The sequence below is a fragment of the Phoca vitulina genome, unplaced genomic scaffold, assembly GCF_004348235.1.
Source record: "Phoca vitulina isolate PV1807 unplaced genomic scaffold, GSC_HSeal_1.0 scaffold83, whole genome shotgun sequence".
Classification (NCBI taxonomy): domain Eukaryota; kingdom Metazoa; phylum Chordata; class Mammalia; order Carnivora; family Phocidae; genus Phoca; species Phoca vitulina.
This window is the reverse complement of record NW_022589786.1, coordinates 3,836,908-3,858,505: the sequence shown is the minus strand read 5'-3', so window position 1 is coordinate 3,858,505 and position 21,598 is coordinate 3,836,908. Positions and strand designations below refer to the sequence as shown.

At 37.4% G+C, this 21,598-nt stretch overlaps 1 protein-coding gene across 1 annotated transcript; it reads left to right on the top strand.

Annotated features, from left to right (window-relative positions):
* The first annotated feature begins 1,160 nt into the window (after positions 1 to 1,160).
* Positions 1,161 to 11,106, top strand: ZNF300 (zinc finger protein 300). Its single transcript, XM_032395329.1, has 6 exons — positions 1,161 to 1,384; positions 2,092 to 2,218; positions 2,880 to 2,923; positions 6,941 to 7,067; positions 7,310 to 7,432; positions 8,530 to 11,106. Exons 3-6 carry the CDS (start codon positions 2,909 to 2,911, stop codon positions 10,086 to 10,088), a joined length of 1,824 nt encoding a protein of 607 aa, XP_032251220.1. The 5' UTR covers positions 1,161 to 1,384; positions 2,092 to 2,218; positions 2,880 to 2,908; the 3' UTR covers positions 10,089 to 11,106.
* Positions 11,107 to 21,598: the final 10,492 nt, after the last annotated feature.

The following is a 21,598-nucleotide window of genomic DNA, read 5'->3' as shown; positions in this document are numbered from 1 at the left end:
CCCTGAGATCATGACCTGAGCCCAAGGCAGACGCTTAACCAACTGAGCCTCCCAGATGCCCCTGCAATCATCTTTCTGAATAAAATCTCTCCCTAAGTCCAGATTTGTTCTTACTTGACATGAGAACTATAAGGGCTCAATGTAAAATTGCTGCTCATTTAATTACATAAGCCAAAAATAATGTCTCCTTTGAAAACCATGATTCAAAATCGGATCTATTTAAGCACATGAAACATGTTAACACACATATAACACACACACATATTCATTTATATCTTATAAATATATAAAAGCCTGGCGTATGACCTAATGGTTATGGTAAGTGGTTTGTAGGTTTTTTCACGTGATACTTTCCTGAAATCTAACCTCCTCGCTGGCTTCCTCTCCATTTTTTTCTTGTTTTTCAGTCTCCCCTTTCTCTGTCTCAATCTCCCTCTCTCTCTGAGTCTCCCGCGTTGTGTCCTTTAGCGTCCCACTTCTGTCCCTCTGCGCCCCGTTTTCTGCCCTTCAGGCTCCCACCGCTGCCTACACAGGCCTCTCCTTTGCCCCGTTATCGCGGCCCCTACTTTCTCCGTCTCAACGTCATCGCTCTGGGCCTCAGTCTCCTCCCCGTCTCTCAGTTTTCCTTTCTTCTTCAGTCCGCCCCTGCAACTCCCTCCAACATTAGTAATTTCCCCTAGAGAATTCCTTATAATCGCTTTTAGTTTAAAGTTCATTTCTGCTGTGCATCCCTTTCCTCCACCCACCACCACTTTGGCCCCTCTTTCCCACAGCCGCAGCTCCACGGGCGGGATTGTACCATTTCACGTTTCACCCCTCTCATCAAGTAGAATCTCCCGGTGTAGGGCTGTACCATTTACAAACATGTTTAAGTAGTGTCGTCAATGAGAGTATTTTAACATTCCAAATTCCTTCTCTTTCACCAAATGCAATCTTTTACTAGAAGTCGTATCACTCAAACTTCTTCCCCAATCCTCCTGTAAAAGCTCTCTGCAAATCCTCGTGCCTCACTGGTTTTAAAGTCCTCCTTTCTGTCATCTTGCCCCCTCCCCTCGCTGCCGCGGTGGCACAGTCCAAACTGAGGAATAAATCGAATTCCTCCGCATGTACGGATCTGACCGGACTCTCAATATGGCGGCTCCCACAACGAGATACAGCGCCTGGGAGCCGCCATCTTGCCTCTTGAACAAAGCCGCCGAGGATGCAGAGTGGGCCAAACCGCCCAGTACGGAACAGCGCAGGCTCAGGAGCCCCGCGCTGCACTCTCCCAGACAGGAAGCGGGAGAGTTCGCCAGTATGGCTGTGACAGCCGTCCCGGCTAAAGCGGTGATGGGCGTTTTGGGACCGGATAACAGAGCCGCAAGTCGGAAGGCGGCTGTGTGCGGTGAGTCCGTTAGATTGGTAACAGGAGGGAAGGGGTCTTTGAGGGTCAGTGATTGGAGGTTTATGACGTCAGGGGTGAGGAGGTTTGTGGGATTAGTGTTGGGTTTATTTGGGAGTCAGGGTTGGAGTGAGGTATAAGGTTAGTAATTGGGGCATGATGTGTCAGTGATGGGGTTGCCTGTGGGATCAGAAATGGCGTGTAGGGGCCTGACTGGGGTCAGTGATTTAGGGGACTCTGGAGAATCAGTGATTGGGGAGGAGGCTTGGACTAAATGACCGGGACATCCATGTCGTGGTCAGTGATATGATGGTCATGGGGGAGTTCTGTGTGTCATTGCTAGGCCCGAGGATTCAGAAATTTGGAGGGAGCAATAATGGGATCAGGCAGTCATGATGATCAGCCCCAATTTACTGGGAAAGACTTTTACCTACATTTAAAATTTACACAGGTTTTAGGCAACCCTTGAGTTCTTAAAGTTAGACCCCCTTCTCAGTTCACCATTGCACCCTGAGCCTGGTGCCTCCCCACCCCCCATGATCATTTTAAAACAAGACCGAACAAATAAAAAAGGATGGATTATTACCAAAAGTGTGACTTTCTGCCTTTTTCTAAGCTTATTGAAATAATTTTATATTTTATTCAAGAAACACTGAGCACCTGTCGGGTACCCAGACATGAGCATTACTATTTTGGTTGTTTCCTTCCAGATCAGTTTTGACAACGCCTGGAATACTCCATATAAAACAGTCTCCGTGTCATGGGAGCATTCAGTTCCTCTGAACCAGTTCAGTCTTGTCTGCATGACTCCTCCTGGGACTGAGAAAAATTGACCAGGTATATACCTTCCTGCATTGTAGTATATTCTCTTGTACGAGTGCTTCCAACCTATCACCATTTTTATACACAGATGACTGCACTGTTGAAAATCTGCAATTATAGTTTAAACAGAAAACATCTTAAAATTAACATTTTGGTCCATGAATATTGATTGGCAGGAGAATTTGCTGAGTTGACGGAAAATATAAACGCTCTCTTGGGAGATTATTGGAATTCAGCTACTGATTCTTTCTGGGGAATAAGGGAATACATTTCTCAGTTTTCCATTTGGTCATGGCCATTCTTAGTGCTAGGGAAGTCCATCTGCAGTTAATCTTTATATAAATCTATTCATGTTTATTGCCTTATAAAAATATTCTACAAATAGAATTACTGGTTCATAGGGGAACAATAAGCTCTTAGTGAGTCAATATGAAACATATCTATACAATTAAATCACCTTGACCAAGTTCTGTATCATCATAGTGTAGTCACAAGAGGACTTCCTTCACCTAGTGCTTCCTGACCCTTCTGCAAGGACCAAACAGCCTTATCCCTGGTTGTCCCATCATCCACCTGACGTCTAGTGGTGAATGTTTCTGGATTGGTGAATGTGGAAGCTGCAGACTGGGTCTGGTCTGTGAAAATGTCCTTCTGATCACCAGTTTTGCTCTTTCAGGCTTCTGCCCTGTTGGAAGAGAGCAGAAAATGATGAAGTCCCAGGTGAGTTGCTTTTACTTTTAATTTTTAAAATTTCCTCTTTCATTTTCTGTCCAGTCAAATGGGGAAGTACAGATAGCTAAAATTTGGAGTAGGGAAAAGGTAACCAAAATAAAGATCAAGACCTAGAAAGAGTTCTAGGTAACATGTGGATAACCTGGCCTGAAAACATTTTTTAAAACGGATGTACCAATTTTTCTGATCTTCTTGCAAACATTATCAGTTACGCAGTCCTCTAAAGAGAAAACAGATACATTTCTCATGGAAAGAAATTATTTCTTGCCATGTAAGACTAAAACAGATTTCCATTCTGGGTCTTTCTCTAGGTGGTGGAGTATAGAATGTTCTTACCAACACTCCTGTGGTAAATGCAACAGTAGATTTCTTATAGCTGTATCATAAAATGATCTCTTTTAGAGGGAAGGTATCATAATGTCATAGCTAAACGCCTTGAACCTTATTCTTCAGAGCTGGGCGCATCCAACTACCGCCTGTAGGCCAAATCCAGTTGTCTGTTTTTATGAACAGTTTATTGGCAGCGCAGCCGAACTGTTTGTTCATGTATTGTTGTCTATGGCTGTTTTCCTGCCACAATGGCAGTGTTGGGTAAGTCAACAGAGACCGTATGGCCTGCAATGCTGAAAATACAAACTTTACGGGAAAAGTTTGTTAGGTTTCTGGTTTAGAGGGCCTAATTGATTACAGAGGCTTCCTATTGTCCAGTTTTATCTACTGATAAAATCTATAACACAGGATAGGTACATTTTGAATGGTCTTCCAAAATCTATTTTCTTCCCAAAGGGCAGTTCTTAAATTATAATTATCTGGCAAAGCTTTGTAGAGCACAGGCCCCTGATGTTCCATACCCTTCGTTTGATTTCAGGTTATGTAGGATCACTGTCCAACTCAAGGCCAGTTCCTTCTCTGCGCTTCCATTTTTAACAGTCTACATTACTTTTTCTCCCTGCCAACATTGGCTATATACATGGTATATAAGTTTTAAACTATATAAACGATAAAAATTTAAAAACTGAGACTCACTTTAACTTAAACTCTCTTCCTCCTGAGATTATCAGTGTTCACCATTTGTTTGTAATCTTCCAAACCTTTTCAATATGAGTATAACTGATTAAGTGTGTACATGTGAAAGTACAGATGTATAAGAGTATCTCTTTATTGTGTTTTTCTTTTGGAAAAATAATGTTACGTAAATATTCTGTGCTGCAACTTTTTTTTTTTTTTAGATTTTATTTGTTTATTTGCTAGAGAGAGAGAGAGAGAGAGAGTGACAGTACAAGCGGGGGGGGGGGGTGGCAGGTAGAGGGAGAAGCAGGCTCCCCGCCGAGCAAGGAGCCCGATGTGGGACTTGATCCCAGGACCCTGGGATCATGACCTGAGCCGAAGGCAGACGCTTAACCGACTGAGACACCCAGGCATCCCTGCAACTTGTTTTTTAATTTTACTGTCCCATGTAAAGATTTTTGACTATCTTCCCGTGCCAGTACCTAGATTTCTTTATTATCTTGGCAGATGCATAATATTTCTTTGCAACCTGGTTGACCTGGGACTTATCTTTCTTATCTTTATAATGGAGATTAGAATCCTCATAGGGTTGTTGTGAGAGTTAAGCGAATAAAAACCATGCCTGGAACTGTATCTGGGGATGGTTTGTTCTGTATTAAGTGTTAGTTGTTGTTATTGTTACTATTATTATTATATCATCATCACTGTTAATTGTCAAATCTAGAAATCTCATGTGTATTTTACAGTAGAGCTTAACAAGTGAGTTCCATTGTGAAAAGATGGGGTCGTTTTCTTCTGGATGTCAGTAGCTTTGGAGTTGTGCTGTCCAGCAGAGTCACCAGCCACATGTGATTACTAAACATTTGAAATCGGTTAGTCTGAATTGAGATGTGCTGTAAGTGTAAAATACATACTGAGTTTAGAAGATATAGTTCCAAAAAGCTCACTAATAATTTTTAAAGACTGGTTACACTTTGAAATGATATTTTGGATGAATTGGGATATATATATTTGAAAATTAGTTTTTGATTATGGCTACTGGAAAATTTAAAATTACCTATCTGGTTAGTCTTATATTTCTGTTAGAGCAGCTTTAGAGAAGGAAAATGGATTTTTTATTAGCTTAATAAATCCAACTACCAGGGCTAATTAACTGATTATATGCCTCTTCCTGTAAGAAGAGGGATTTGTATTTTTTCCATAGTGTCCAGAAGTGAAGTCATGTTTGCACACATGTCTATTCTTACTTTCTCTTTCTAACACCTGCTCTCCATCTCTTCCATTCTCCCAGTCACCCAAGCCACAAAAAAGTGTAGATGGTAAAAGTACAATTTCCCACTGATTATGTACTGTATTTTTCTCACAATTAACAAAATCTATACATACTTAGTATATTGAAGCATTTGAGTATATATTTTTTTAAGATTTTATTTATTTGAGAGAGAGAGCATGCACAAGTGTGGGGGGGAGCAGAGGGAGAGGGAGCAGGAGAAGCAGACTCCCCGCTGAGCAGGGAGCCCCATGCAGGGCTTCATCCCAGGACCCTGAGATCAGGACCTGAGCCAAAGGCAGACACTTAACCGACTGAGCCACCCAGGTACCCCGAAGTATTTGAGTATAATTAATAAAGCAAAATCCGAATGTTAGAATTACATCTATTAATCTTCCTGTCAGAATGGATTTTCTCTACATTCCACATTTTTTTTTTCTCATGTCACTGTTATTCAGATCAAAAGAATATAACTGCTTAATGCACAAAACTATTTTTAATTAAATGTGAACTTGATTTTATTCTCTATAATCATCATTCATTCCTTTTTAGCAAACATTTGTTGAGTACCTAATGTGTGTCATATGCACTGGCTGGCTGTGGAGTATCTCAAGATTTAGGTATGTTTTTTTTCTGGGAGGAATGCAGAGAAAAATTAGGTAAACAGATATGGAAACCAGCATAACAAATAAAAGCTCTGTAAGAGGCATGGGAGCAAAGAACTGTTAAAGCAGAGATGGGGAGCAACTTAGAAAGCAACTTAGAAAGAACCAGCTTTCTAAGGAAGTAGAAAATAGGCTCAAAGGATTATTAAATCATGAGGGAAGTAGGATAAAGATGGGAAGTATTTGCAAAAGTAGAAAGAGCGGAGTGGTTTTAGGAAGGCTGAGAATTTGAAGAAAACTAAAATATAGGGTGTTTCACGGGAAGTTTGACTAAGGGTGTTATTAAAACAGTAAGATGCAAAAGATCTTGTTTACAATATCAAGGAGACAGTGTGGAGTGCAGGGGTCAAGAACTCAAGCTATCCATTCAGAATACATGCTTTTAAATCTGCGAGTTAATCATATATTCAATGTATAACCTCTGGCAAGTAGTTACTTAACCACTGTAATCCTCGGTTTTCTCATAAGTAAAATGAGGAGATTAATGAGGCTGTTTAAGGGACAAACTAAATGCCTGGCAGCTTGATGGTGTGAATGTGGATGAGAGGCACCTTAAGACTGAGATCACTTAGATGAGACTGACTGTATATGCAATATACAAAATTGTATATTAGGGTCCACCCTAATGACCTCATAGAATTACCTCTGCAATGACCCTGTTCCCAAATAAAGTCACATTCTGAGAAATTGGTGGTTAGTACTTTAACATATGAATTTTAAAGGGCTACAGCTCTACCTTGAACATATGGATTCGACATTATTCTTTTCCTGTTGGCTAACCAGTTGTTTCAATATTATTCTTTGAGTAATCTGTCTTCCTCTCAGTTATTTGAATGCTGCCCTTATCATTTATTAAATTACCATTTTCATCAAGTAGGCCTTTTGATTTACCTCTTCTGTTTTCCTGATCTGTTTCTGGCTCTTCTTGTAAAGACAGGATTTTGTATTGTTTCTGCCAAATACCATGATATGATATAAAAGTAGGTGTAGTACAATTTTGTATACTGCAATAGAAATGATGAGAATGATCACTTCAGATTGAACAGGAATATACTGTTACAGGGCTTAGTATCATTCAAGGATGTGGCTGTGGATTTTACCCAAGAGGAGTGGCAGCAACTGGACCCTGCTCAGAGGACCCTGTACAGGGATGTGATGCTGGAGAACTTCAGCCACCTGGTCTCAATGGGTAAGGATGGCTTTCCTGCATAACTCAGACTTGTCCATCCAAGTTCCTTTCCTTATCAGGTGCTATGGTTGGTAGTTCCTGACATATATAATGACTTTTATGATCTTCAGACCTTCCCAAATGGAGGTCATTGTTTTTGCTGAGGGCCACCTGGATTGCTTTATTGTAGCCCTCCTGAAACTACACCTTCACTTTTTCCTTCACTGCAGTCAATCCCAATTCCTGTGATTTCCATTTAATAGGATATCCAGTTTCCAAACCAGATGTCATCTCTAAGTTGGAGCAAGGAGAAGATCCATGGATCATAAAGAGAGACATACCAAATTGGATCTTACCAGATGAAAATCAGGCAGATGGGAGACAAGGGAAGTAAAATATCAGTTTGTTTTGTTTTCTTAATTGATGCCTGAGGTTTATGTTCTGTCCTTACTGAAATCTCTTATTCTTTGTCCCTGTGCTGAGAATTTAGTAGGCATTCAACAAATAATTAAACAGTTGTAAGCTTTTAGAAGGGGGAGCTATTTCTTACTGATCTTCTTTCTCTCTGCATATATGTATATTTTTAACACCTTTTATGAGAGGCAATAGAAAGGCAAATTCCTCCCAAGAACATAGGTTGTACTTCAGATGGTAAGACCTCCAGGTACATGGCTCTACACAATTATATGTCAAATATAGTTACTGTTTTAAAATTTCAGAGAAAATGAGAGTCTAAAGATACAATTTGAAAGGCGTTTTTCAGAGCATGCAGCTGTAGCTGCTTTGAAAGATATATAAAGTGTTGATGATGCTGAAGGAGGAGGCTAAAGGCAGACTGGTGGGGAGAGAGTATATGAACAAAACCTTGAAGTTAGAGAATTAAGGCTTTTCTGGGAGAACTTTGCTAGTTTTACTTGGGACATATAGGAGGTATTAATGACAAGTAGTGGAATATAAGCTTGGGTTTTAGGTGTGAATCTGATACTGAATCCATAGCAGGATCTTGGACTTTTCTGTTGTTTGTGTTAGTTTTTAATTAGGAAAGTAGACTGAGGAGAGTTAAAGTATTTTGAGTGCAGAGGGACCTTGTTTCTGTGGCTAGCGGTGGCAGGATAATAGTAGTTAAGTATATATATAGGAAATGGTTTGTAAGATAAATGAATTCAAAAGGTGAAAAAGGTTTCCATTCAGAAAGCAGGGAAAATGGAAAGATTCTAGAAGAATAATCCAAGATTCAGAGTGATAATAACGCAGATACTTTTCTGTCTCCGTCAGTTCTAATTTTTCCATGAATTTTTCTCTTTAACATCCTTTTCCATCCATTCATCTGATCATACTCTATGCTGTACTGGCCTACGAGATGGCTTGTCTCCATCCCTGTGTTCTGAGTTCATCAGCTACATTGAATAATCATTTGTTCTGTTCTTCTGCATTCTGTTAATTGTTCTTTACAGTTGTTTTATTTTATCTTTCTTTCTTTTAGACAGGAAAAGTAACCTTGACAACCCCAAATCATGTATTTTGGGGTCTGTTTCCTTCCGTAATAATATCCTGAAAGGAGTCACAAAGGATGGTTCATTGTACTCCATCTTAAAAGTCTGTCAAGATGGTGGCCAGCTACAGAGATGTCAGGAAAACCAAGACAAGCTTTTCAGGCAAGTAACAGTCATTAACAATAAAACAGTGACTGTGGAGTCAGGCCATAAATATAATGCGTTGGGAAAAATATTTCACGATTGCATAGAGCCAGATACTTTAAGACAAAGATCCCATAACTATGATGTATTTAAAAAGAACTTGAAATATAATATTGACCTACGTAGTTGTAATAAGAGCAATTCAAGAAAAAGCCCTGATGAGAGTTTTGGATGTGGAAAATCATCTAGCCATGGTGCATCTGATTCTAATCTTGAGAAAATTCACAATGGAGTAATGCCCTGTAATAATAATCAGTGTGGAAACATTTTTAGTAGTAAACAATCACTTATTCAGTATCAGAATGTTGAAACTAAGGAGAAAACCTGTGTATGTATTACATGTGGAAAAGCCTTTGCTAAGAAGTCACAGCTCATTGTACATCAGCGAATTCATACTGGAAAGAAACCATATGATTGTGGTGCATGTGGGAAAGCCTTCAGTGAGAAGTTTCATCTCATCGTACATCAGAGAACTCATACTGGGGAGAAACCTTATGAATGTTCTGAATGTGGAAAAGCCTTCTCTCAAAAATCTTCCCTCATTATACATCAGAGAGTTCACACTGGGGAAAAACCATATGAGTGCAGTGAATGTGGGAAAGCCTTCTCCCAGAAATCACCCCTCATTATACATCAGAGAATTCACACTGGAGAGAAACCTTATGAATGTAGAGAGTGTGGGAAGGCCTTCTCCCAGAAGTCACAGCTGATTATACATCATAGAGCTCATACTGGAGAGAAGCCATATGAATGTACTGAATGTGGGAAAGCCTTCTGTGAGAAGTCCCACCTCATTATACATAAAAGAATTCACACTGGGGAGAAACCGTACAAATGTGCTCAATGTGAGGAAGCCTTCAGCAGGAAGACAGAACTCATTACACATCAGTTAATTCATACTGGGGAGAAACCTTATGAATGTACTGAATGTGGGAAGACCTTCTCCCGGAAGTCACAGCTCATCATACATCAGAGAACGCATACTGGAGAGAAACCCTATAAATGCAGTGAATGTGGAAAAGCCTTCTGTCAGAAATCACATCTCATTGGACATCAGAGAATTCATACAGGAGAAAAACCTTATATATGCAGTGAATGTGGGAAAGCCTTCTCTCAGAAGTCCCACCTCCCAGGGCATCAGCGCATTCATACAGGAGAGAAACCTTACGTATGTGCTGAATGTGGAAAGGCCTTTTCCCAGAAGTCAGACCTTGTTTTACATCAGAGAATTCATACTGGGGAGAGACCCTATCGGTGTGCTGTATGTGGGAAAGCATTCATTCAAAAGTCACAACTCACTGTACACCAGAGAATTCATAACAGTGGTAAAATCATAATGAACTGAACACAGAAAGCCTTCTGAGTATTAGCTCAAGCCTTAATAAATACTAGGAACCTGACTGATTTGATATTTATGGGACATCTTTATAGATAAAATTTTACAAGAGAATTCGTGTCTGTAGTGTGGTGATACCTAGCTCAGCAAAGATGATGGAAAATAATCATAAATGAAGAACATTTCCAACATGGTGTATAAAACTTTTAAAGTTATGGTCAGTAGAACAAATTATGTATATAGAATATTGTCAAGTTACATATTCTTTATTATACTACATTAACAATAACCAGACATTGTGAAATTGCTAATATTAGCTTGACATAATTTTGGCCATACAGTAATTCCCAATAAAGGACATGAGGAAAGCTTGAGTAAAAAGAAAAAGAAAGAAAATCAACTCCTAGAAACTACATTATAAGGAGGGGCTTAGCATGACCCCTAAAGATACATGTAAAATTCTTGTACAAAGATGGAAAGATAGGTGGATCAGATTCAATACAGGTGATGTTTATGCATTTTCCCATCTCAAGCATATAAGTTGACCTGTCTCTCTGGAAGGATCCTGGACCTTGAAATCAATGCACCTTGACCAGATCTCCCATTTATTCTTCCTCACTGAGAGTTTGGTATTGTGGAAATGCTTCGGTACTGAGCCAGATGGTCTTGTGTTTTAATCCTGGCTCAGCTACTCACAGATTGTGTGACTTCAAGCAAGCCTGCTTAACCCATCTGAATATTTTCTTTTATCATTAAAAAAATGTAGAGCACATTTTCAGTTTATATTAGTTCTTTTTATCTTTCTCTTTATCCTCCCGCAACTGGATGCTAAGACTAATGTGTAAAAACTACATCTAAACTTGCTTTGCATTCCAGACACTCTGCTTTTGATATCCCATTCCCATGCCTGTTCATTTTACTGTCTTTGACCCTGGTAGCCTTGATTCTTGGTATGTTAAAGTGACATTTTATTATGCTTTTATTATTTTTTACATACATTTATATAAACTGGTGATTACACATAAAGACCCTGTCTAATGTCTCTCCAGTTCTTTTCTGACTCCCGCCCTCCCCACAACTGTTTTCCCTGGGAACAAAGGACACTTGCAGAGCAAAACTCTTGGGATGAGAAATTATGCCTGCCACAGATTTGAGAACTTGGTCTCTCTAAAATATCTCTTGCTCTCTTTCCTGTGGTTCTGCCTATTCCTCCATGAGCACCCTTGTTTGTGGTGCCCGCAGAAGGGCAATACTTGGCAAGAATGAGGGTGTCTGTATACTTATGTTCACGTAGTTCTTCATATAGTTCCCATTTGATTCCTTCACATTTCCTGCCCACCTGATCCTCTTCCTGAAGGGCTGAACTGTCTCTTATGAAAAGATGGGGACCCTCTGGGTAAGAACCTCTGCAGGGGAGAGGGCACGCCCAACAGGGATGTGGGAAATTCCTAGTTTGTGTGGATAAATTCTTGACTTCATTATGAACAGTGAGCTGAGAACACTGACATCAGATATAAATTGCCCATTCAGACCTGGGAAAGAAGGCCTAGGAGTACAGATTTTGGGTTGAGCTACTCTGACATTTTCTCATGGAAGATGTCTCAACTGATCCTTATGAAGGCATGAGAAGGACCAAAAAATAAATAAATAAAATAAAATAATTCTGTGAACACACAGAAATTAGTGAAGAGTGAGTTCTATATAGTGACAGCTATGGAACTAATGTAGATATAACAAAGATTCATAATTCCTACTTTACAGGCCTCCCATTTGGTTTCCCACTGTCACAAACCTCCAGCCAACCTTGTTGATCTGATGATGGACTTCTATAAGCATCCCAATTTAGACTTAGCACCTACTAATTTAATACTTCACCACTTCTTTTTTGAGCCTTTTATTAGAGGAGCTAATCAGTGCAATGCAGCAAGAATAGGAAAATAGGCATAAGGATTAGAAAGGAAAAAGTAATATGGACATTGTAGATTATGCAATTGTGTATAAGAAAAGCAAAAATAGACTGATTAAATATTAGAAATAAAGGAGTTTAGTTGCTTTAGACAGTTTCAATATTGAAAAATAAACTAATTCTACTTGTGAGCAGCAGAGTGAATTTTTTTTTTTTAAGATTTTATTTATTTATTTGACAGAGACACAGCGAGAGAGGGAACACAAGCAGTGGGGAGTGGGAGGGGAAGAAGCAGGCTTCCCGTGGAGCAGGGAGCCAGATGCAGGGCTTGATCCCAGGACCCTGGGATCATGACCTGAGCCAAAGGCAGATGCTTAACAACTGAGCCACCCAGGTGCCCCGCAGCAGAGTGAAAATTTAAAGATACCATTTACATTAGCATCAAAAATAAGGACCACCTGAAATAAATCTAATCATGTAGTGTAGGACCACTATATAGAAAATTATAAAACATTACTGAATAAATTAAACAAGGCTTAAATAAATTGAGGGATTTATCAAGTTTTTTGGCTGAAAGACTCAATATTAAAGATGCCTATTTTCCCCCAAAGTGATTTATATATTGGGGAGATGAGGAAAGAAATTGAAATCCAAAGGAATAAGCCCATTCATAAATATAGAGTTAGCTTATTTTATTGAACAACAACAAAATACCATATAGCATGCAGGTAACCAGCAACTGGCTACAAATTTCTGTGAGGATTTTTAGCTCTATTATATGGCATTGAAGCTATGGTTGTTATGAATCATCCTACTGTTAGTAAATGGCATATACTCCATTTTTATCAGTAGTTAACTGAGCTTGCTCTGATGTCCTGTTATGCTTAATTCTGTATCAGGCTTATTCTGATCATCTATTCTTCATAATTTTAACAGTACCTCTTCCTATGGTTGCCCATAGCACTGGATGTAGCACATATGATTATTCATATCCTTTGGCATCCCTCAATAAAGATCAATTTCCCACAATATTCAATGCATTTCATATCAAAACCCCAGTAAGCTTTCTTTTTTTGGAAATTTTACAATTTAATTATAAAATCACATATGGAGATGTTAAAAGGCAAGAATAGCCAAGATACTTTTGAAGAGCAAACTTGGAGAATTTACCAAAGACTTCCCGGAAACTAATAATAAGACAATGTGGTATTGTACATGGGTAGTCAAATAGACCAATGGTAAGAGAATTCAGAAACAGACAGTTACCTGTAGATTCTTGAGTTATGACAAAGGTGGCAATGTAGAATAGCAGGAGAAAAGTAGTACTTCAGTAAATGTTTCTGGCTCAGTTATCCATACAGGTAAAACAAAAAATGAAAACTTAAATTACTGCATACTATTCACAAAATCGGTTCCACCTAAACCTGTAATAGAAGGAAAAGTATTACAACAAGTATAGATCAGGCAAGAAGAAAGCCTGAAAATATCTAAGCATCCAACTCAATAGGTTAGAATAAAAACATTGTGAAATACACTCCAAGAAAGTAAAAAAGAAAGTGATAAAAAGAAGATGAAAAATAGAGGGGGGAAAAAAACATAAAATAGGAACAACAAAACATTATTGATGAAAAAGATCATTAATCCCATGGCAATACAAAGAAAAAGAAGGCATAAGTATCTACAACAAGCAATGAAAGGAAACAGCATCACTTAAGAATCTAAAGATAATTAAAAGATCTTAAAAAGATTTGAATACAACTAAATAAAAGATAATGCCAATTTTACAATATCTATTCCAGAAAAGAGAAGAGCAAGGATCTTTGACATATTTTATGACCATGATGCTAAAGCCAGACAGAGACATAAGAAAAAACAGTTGGTGACCAATATTTCTCCTGAACATAGGCCATAGCCATCCTTAATATTTGCACATCAAATTTAGCAATATTTTAAAAGGAAAGTACATCATGGCCAAGTAGAGTTGAATTCAAGAATGCAAGATTGGTCCAATATATGAAGCCAATTGGTGTACTTCATCATATCAGCAGCCTAAAAAAATAAACATATGATCATTTCAATTGATGCAGGAAAATTATTTGACAAAAATTCCACACCTATTTAGAATAAAAACTAAGCAAACTAGAAATAAAGGACAGCTTCCTCCTATTGTTACAAGGCATCTGTAAAAAAATCTAGTCATCATATTTAATGGTGAAAGACTAAATGCTTGCCCCCAAGTTTTGTTTTTTTTTTCTTCAAAAAGTCAAAGGTGTATGCTTTACTCTTCCTAGTGAACACTGTGCTAGTGATCTTAGTTAGCTACTGCAGTAGTGAAAACAAAAAGGGAAGGTGGTGGGGGGGGTAGTGCATAGGTTTGGGAAAGGAAGAAATAAAATTGTCTCTATTTGCAGACAACATGGTCTTCTACACAGAAGATCTCAAAAACTACAGAGAACCTAATAGACTTAATAAGTGGCCTTTATGGGGAATTTAAGAAATGAGCAAAGGATAAAAAAAAAAAAGAGAGAGAGGCAAACTAAGAAACAGACTCTTAACTATAGAGAACAAGCTGAAAAAACAAATCCAAAGGGGAGGGGGGCAGAAATGGGTGAAATAGTGATGGGGATTAAGGAGTGCACTTGTGATGAGCACCAAGTGATGTATGGAAGTGTTGAATCACTATATTGTACGCTTGAAACTAATATTACACTGTCTGTTGACTAACTGGAATTAGTAAAAAACTTTTTAAAAAGTGGCTCTTGCAAAATATCTAAATAAATGGAGAGATACATAGTGTTTATGGATGGAAAGATTCAATGTCAAGATATTAATTACCCCAAATTGATGTGTATATTCAATCTAATCACCCACAAAAAAATTCCAACAGGCATTTTTATAGAAATTGACAAGCTGATTCAAAAATTTATATGGAAATGCAAAAGACCTAGAATAAACAAAATACCTTTGGTGAAAAAAAGAAGGGGAAGAATCATATTACCTGATTTCAAGGCATATAAAGTTAGAGTAATCAAGGCTGTGGTATTGGTATAAGAATACCAATTGAACAAGATAGAGAGTCTAGAAACCAAACCATACATATATGGACAACAGATTTTCAACAAAGTTGTCAAGGTAACTCAGTTGACAAAAGGTAGTCTTTCCAACAAATAATGCTGGAACAATTGGAAATCCATATGCAAAAAAAATAAATAAATAAATAAAAAGAACTTTGATCCACAGTTCACACCATATACAAAAATCAACTTGAAATAGGTCATGGACATACATGTAAAAGTAAAAACTATAAAGTTCTGGAAGGAAACAGAAGATAACTGAGTTTTGTTATGCAAAGGTCTTTCAGGCAAGAAAAACACAGCATTAAGTTAAAAATTGATAAATTAGAGTTCATTATAATGATAAGTTATGTTCCTTGAAAGACACTGTTAAGAAAATGCCATAGTTATAACACTTCAGATTCATCCTGCATATTGCCTCTGCCAGACTTGGAGTCAGCCATTCCTCCAAAGAGCACCGGTTTCTCTTAGTGGGCAATGGTATTTGAAAACCCCAGTCTGGCTGCTTCAGGTGCTCCTACCCAATGGGGTGTCATTGAGTCTTGACCAACATCAGTGGACATGGCAAGGAATCACAACATACTGTTTTAAGTTATGAGCTTATACTGATCTATTCATATTTTTCATAAAACCCTGATATTTTACTAGTACTTCTTTCATCTTACACTGAAAATAATGGTTCCCAAACACATTAGCAGAATTACTTAATTATTTTATCTTACAATGTGCTTAAACATTTCAAATTTTCAACACTAATATTACTTTAACAATAAATGAACAAAAACATAACAGATGAACAAAATCTATTCTTATGTTGATACCTTAGTTATAATATTTTTCCATTTCAATGGCTATAAAAATTCAACCAAGTTAAAAATAATTTCATTAACAAGCTAAAAATGTGAACAGGATAGGTATTTAAGGAAGTATAGTCACATATAAGATGGTCTATGAAAACTCAAATTCCCTCTTCTTACTACCCACAAAATTCTCTTTTTAAGTCATCTTTGCAGATGAATCATTGACATACTTCCCCACGTTGATGCTTAATTTCATATTCTATATGTCATTTTTGTTTTCTCATTGCCAGCTCTATGTCATTATGTTTACCTACCAGGCATAGCCAATGTCAACATCATTTCTATTGTGTAGTTATAACTAGGAATTTCATCTTCCTAGCGCCAGCGAAAGACTTGATGTTTAAATCCTTATCTGCATGGGGCGCCTGGGTGGCTCAGTCCTTAAGCGTCTGCCTTCCGCTCAGGTCATGATCCCAGGGTCCTGGGATCGAGCCCCGCATCGGGCTCCCTGCTCAGCCAGGAGCCTGCTTCTCCCTCTCACACTCCCCGTGCTTGTGTTCCCTCTCTCACTGTGTCCCTCTCTGTCAAATAAATAAATAAAAATCTTTAAAAATAAATAAATAAATAAGTAAATCCTTATCTGCAGTAGTGCCAGAAGAACCTACTCAATCATCTTAATGAGGAACTCCTGTGGTCCATCATGTTGTGATACAAATTGAAGATTCTACATTCTAATGACTTATACTTTAAATGGATTAAAGAGGTTCTGATACTTTCCTGCCACAAGGAAACAATGTATTTCTGAGTTGATAAGACTGAAAGGTCACAGAATTCTCTGGGAATTCATTCAGTTACTGTCCAGCACTTACTCGTGCGAATCTGGGTTTATGAGAGATCTCAGGTAATTCTTGAGATGGTTACCTGGGATTTTCTCCAGTTTCCTGAAGGACTATACCTCTTTCACACCATCAGGAGTTTCGTAACTTTGTGGATAATAGACTGCACGCCCATCATGACTCACCTCTTCGCCACATCGATGCATGTCACCACACCCTCTTGGGATCTTTTCACTAGACTAAATAAGACAGCATCTTCATACAAAGACTGATATCAATATTTTAAAGCAGGGAAGCTGTTTTGAGGCACACATTTTTCTATCACCGAAACAAACCAAAAAAGTCTTTTTAATTCCTTTCCTTTATACCTAAAAGAAAATCAAAATATCCAACAAACAAAAGAGCTACTTAGTTTTAATTCATCAGAAATCGTAACTCAAGCCCAGGTATTCTGATTTCAGAGTCCACACTTAAAACCAGTGTCATGCTGCCCCTCCTGCTTTGCTCTCCCTTCTAAACTGTTCTTTGAGCTAGCTCATGATTTGTGATGCCTCTATATAGTTGCCTTCTATTTAGTCAACCTTCATTTTTGACAAAAAAAAAAAAAAATCTGCACTAAAAAAACTTTTTACATCACTATTTTAAACAATTCAAAATTTTATCTTAATCCTTAAGTTTGGGTGTTCAAAAGGACTTATCCTACATCCCGGCAACGAGTTGGTTGGGAACACATAAAACATGGAAATTGGGCTGGATTTTTAAATAAGCTAAGAGAACAAGTGCATAAAGAACATTGGGGAGGCCAATGATGCTACATATTCAGTGAACCCCCTAAACTTGGGCTTCTAAGACTGGACCATCTAGAAATATAGTCCCTTGGGAGGTATGTCCTGATTGATATGATACTTTTTTTGTTGCAGGTGGTTCCAAAAAATTACCTGCAGACAATGGCTCTGGATTTTGTTGGGGTGACCAAGAGGAAGCCTGATCTGATGTCTCATATTGTTTTGGGATTCCTTATCTAAGGAAATCCTTGGTGAGCTCCTGGATATGGCTATTTGAAGAAGGTCACACCATCCATAATTATACCTGTGAAGCCAAGCCACTCATTGGAGGGACCATATGGTATATCTTTTTTCATGATAATGAATATATCGTAAGGCTTTCATACTATACATGAAGTGGTATATTATTTGCAGGTAGATTGGGACAAACTAAAAGTATGTAGTAGAAATGCTAAATAAACCACTAAAATAACAAAACAGTTGTAGCTAATAATCCAAAAACAGGATAAGAAGGAATCATAACAAATATACAATTAATCCAACTGCAAGCAGAAAAAGGGAAAAGATAACAAAGAATAGATAGGACAAATAGAAAACAAAATTGAGATGATAGGCTTAACCTAACAATATAAATGATCACATTAAACATAAATGATCTAAACACCAATTAAAAGAATAGGTTGTCATATTGGATAAAAAGGCACAGCCCAACTTTATGCTGCCTACAAGAAACACACTTTAAATATAAAGACACAAATAGGTTAAAAGAATGAAAACAGATATACTGGGCTAACACAAATTAAAAATTAAACTGAAGGAACTATATTAATATTAAATAAAATATATTTCAGAACTAAGAATAATTACAAGGAATAAAGAAAAACACTTCATAATGCTAAAGGGGTCAGTTTATTAAGAGGATGTAATACTAAAAGTTTATGCACCCAGTAGCTGAACTTCAAAATGTATGAAGCAAAAACTGATAGAACTGTAGGAAAACTAGACAAATTCACAATTGTAGTTGGAAATTTCAGTCCTCTCTCTTAATAATTAATTGAATAAGGACATAAGCAATCAGGTAGGATATAGTAGATAGACTTGAACATCATCACCACCAACCAACTTGACCAATTTAGCATTTGTAGAACATTCCACCCAAAGACGACAGGACACATTCTTTTTAAGTGCGTGCAAAACATTTACCAAGGAAGGTCATATTCAGGGGTCATAAAACAAGTCTCAATAAATTTAAAAGATCAAGTGTGGGGGCGCCTGGGTGGCTCAGTCGTTAAGCGTCTGCCTTCGGCTCAGGTCATGATCCCAGCGTCCTGGGATCGAGCCCCGCGTCGGGCTCCCTCCTCAGTGGGAAGCCTGCTTCTCCCTCTCCCTCTCCCCCTGCTTGTGATCCTGCTCTCGCTGTGTCTCTCTCTGTCGGAAAAATAAATAAAATCTTTTAAAAAAAAAAAGATCAAGTGTGTTTTCTTTTTTTTTTTTTTAAGATTCTTATTTATTTGACAGAGAGAGACACAGTGAGAGAGGGAACACAAACAGGGGGAGTGGGAGAGGGAGAAGCAGGCTTCCCGCAGAGCAGGGAGCCCGATGCGGGGCTCGATCCCAGGGTCCTGGGATCATGACCTGAGCCGAAGGCAGATGCTTAACGACTGAGCCACCCAGGTGCCCCTCAAGTGTGTTTTCTAAGCACAACAGCATTAAGTTAGAAATCAGTAACAAAATGTCTGGACAATCCCCCAATATTTGTAAACTAAATACATCCTTCAAAATAATCCACTGGTCGAAGAAAAACATCAAAAGGGAAATAAAATATTATGAACTGAATGAAAATGAAAATATAACATATCTAAATTTGTGGGATGCCTCTAAACCAGTACTTAGAGGGAAATATAAGGCATTAAATACCTTTATTGGAAAAGATGAAAGGCCATAAATCAGTGACTCACTTTCCATGTTAGGAAACTAGAAAAAGGAAAAAAATGAAACCCATGGTAAACAGAAGAAAGGGAATAATCATTCAGAGAAGAAATCAAATGAAAAAAAAATAAAGAAAATACAGTTGACCCTTAAACATTGTGGGGGTTATCAGGGGTGCCAATCCCCCATGCAACTGAAAATCTGCATATAACTTTTGACTCCCCAAAAACTTAGCTACTAATGGCCTACTGTTGACTGAAAGCCTTACTGATAACATAGTCGATTAACACATATTTTTAATACATATTTTGTATGTTATATGTATTATATACTGTATTCTTCCAATAAAGTAAATTAGGGAAAAGAAAATATTATTAAGAAAATCATAAGGAACAGAAAATATAGTGCTGTGCTGAATTTATTGAAAAAAATATGTACACAAGGAGACCCACACAGTTCAAATCCATGTTGTTAAAGGATCACCTGTAAAGGAAAGCAAAAGCTGGCTTTTTGAGAAGATTGATGTGAGTCACAGTCTCATTAGAATAAAAGAGAGAGACAATCAGAATCAGAAATGAGAGAAATGGCTCATCTCTGAGTCCACTGCATTAAGCCCTCAGTTCCAAATCACAGGCTCTGCTTCCTAATCTACTGTGATTCTTTGACACTCAGTCTTGGTCCAGCTTCGTAATGAATAGCTGTGGAGATAAAAGCCCAGTTTTGATCATGTCACTGCTCCAGAATGGTCAATATCTTTCTAATTTTTTCAAAATAAAGTTCATTCTAATGTCTTTGTGTGGTAAAAAAAAAAAAAAAAAGAGACAGAGAGAGAGAGAAATGACATAACTACAGGTTTTACAGACATCCAAATAATAATAAGAAAATATTATGAACATCTTAATGCCAGGAAACTTGATAACTTAGATGAAACAGACAATTCCCTTGAAAGATCAAAATACAAAAATCAAATGTACATCTACATACTAACAACAATCAGAAACTGAAATTAAAAAACAATACTAATAATAGCATTAAAATATGAAATATGGATAAATCTAATAAAATATATGTAAAATCTGTACACTGAACATTGTAGAACGTTGCTGAGAGAAAGAAAAAGAACCAAAATAAATGGAAAAGGTATCTGGTTGGTTGGGCAGAAGACTCAATATCAATTCTCCCTAAATTGGTCTATACATTTGATATAATCTCTATCAAAATCTTAGCAGGCAATTTTTTTGTTTTTGTAGAATTTGATGGGCTGATTCTAAAATTTGTATGGAAATATGAAAAACCTAAAATAGCCAAAAAATTCTTGAGAAGGAAATATAAATTTGGAGAGCTTACTACACAATTTCAATACTTTCTGTAAAGTTACAAAGTTATAGTATGAAGATAGCATGGTACTAGTTTAAAGTTAGTGAGATATATATGACCCCATTTATATGAGGTCCTGAAATAGGCTAAGTTAATCTATTGTATAAGAAATCAGAATTGTACATCTGAAACTAATATAACACTGTATGTTAACCCTACTGAAATTAAAAAAAAAAAAAAAGTGACAGCAGGGGTTACCTCAGTGAGTGGATTAACTGGGAAGGGACATGAAGGAAAATTTTCATTTGATGAAAATATTCTGTATTCTAACGTGGGTATGCATTTCTTAAAACTCATCAAACAACACCCTTAAATTTTTTGCACGTCACTGTGTTGCTTATACCACAATGAAATGAACAAGACAACAAAAAAATCGCATTGTAGATTTTTTAAAAATGTAGCTTTAGAAATGAAAAGTATTTCAGTAAGAGAACAGACTATGAAGGTGAAACCTATTTTATATTTTTAAATAGTAGTTGATAATGTTCTGAGGTTCTGGTTTCTTGGAAAGGATCTTCATATTATTAATTACAGTTATAAATCAATGATATTATTTGGAAAACCTGCTTTAATATCTGTATTTGTTGGATAATTCCATAATTCCTCCTTTTTAGCATTTCCACTTTTGTATGTAAACTTACAGTCTCCTTTCCATTGGTTTGTAGCAGAGGTTTCTTCATCATATATAATTACAAAACAAGCCAAAAAAAAGGCTATGGTTGTGTCCTATCTTCAGAATTTCAGACCTTCCCAAGTAGGCTGGACTAGACCAGCACTCTCCACAGTGAGACGCACAAGCTTGAAACCTACGG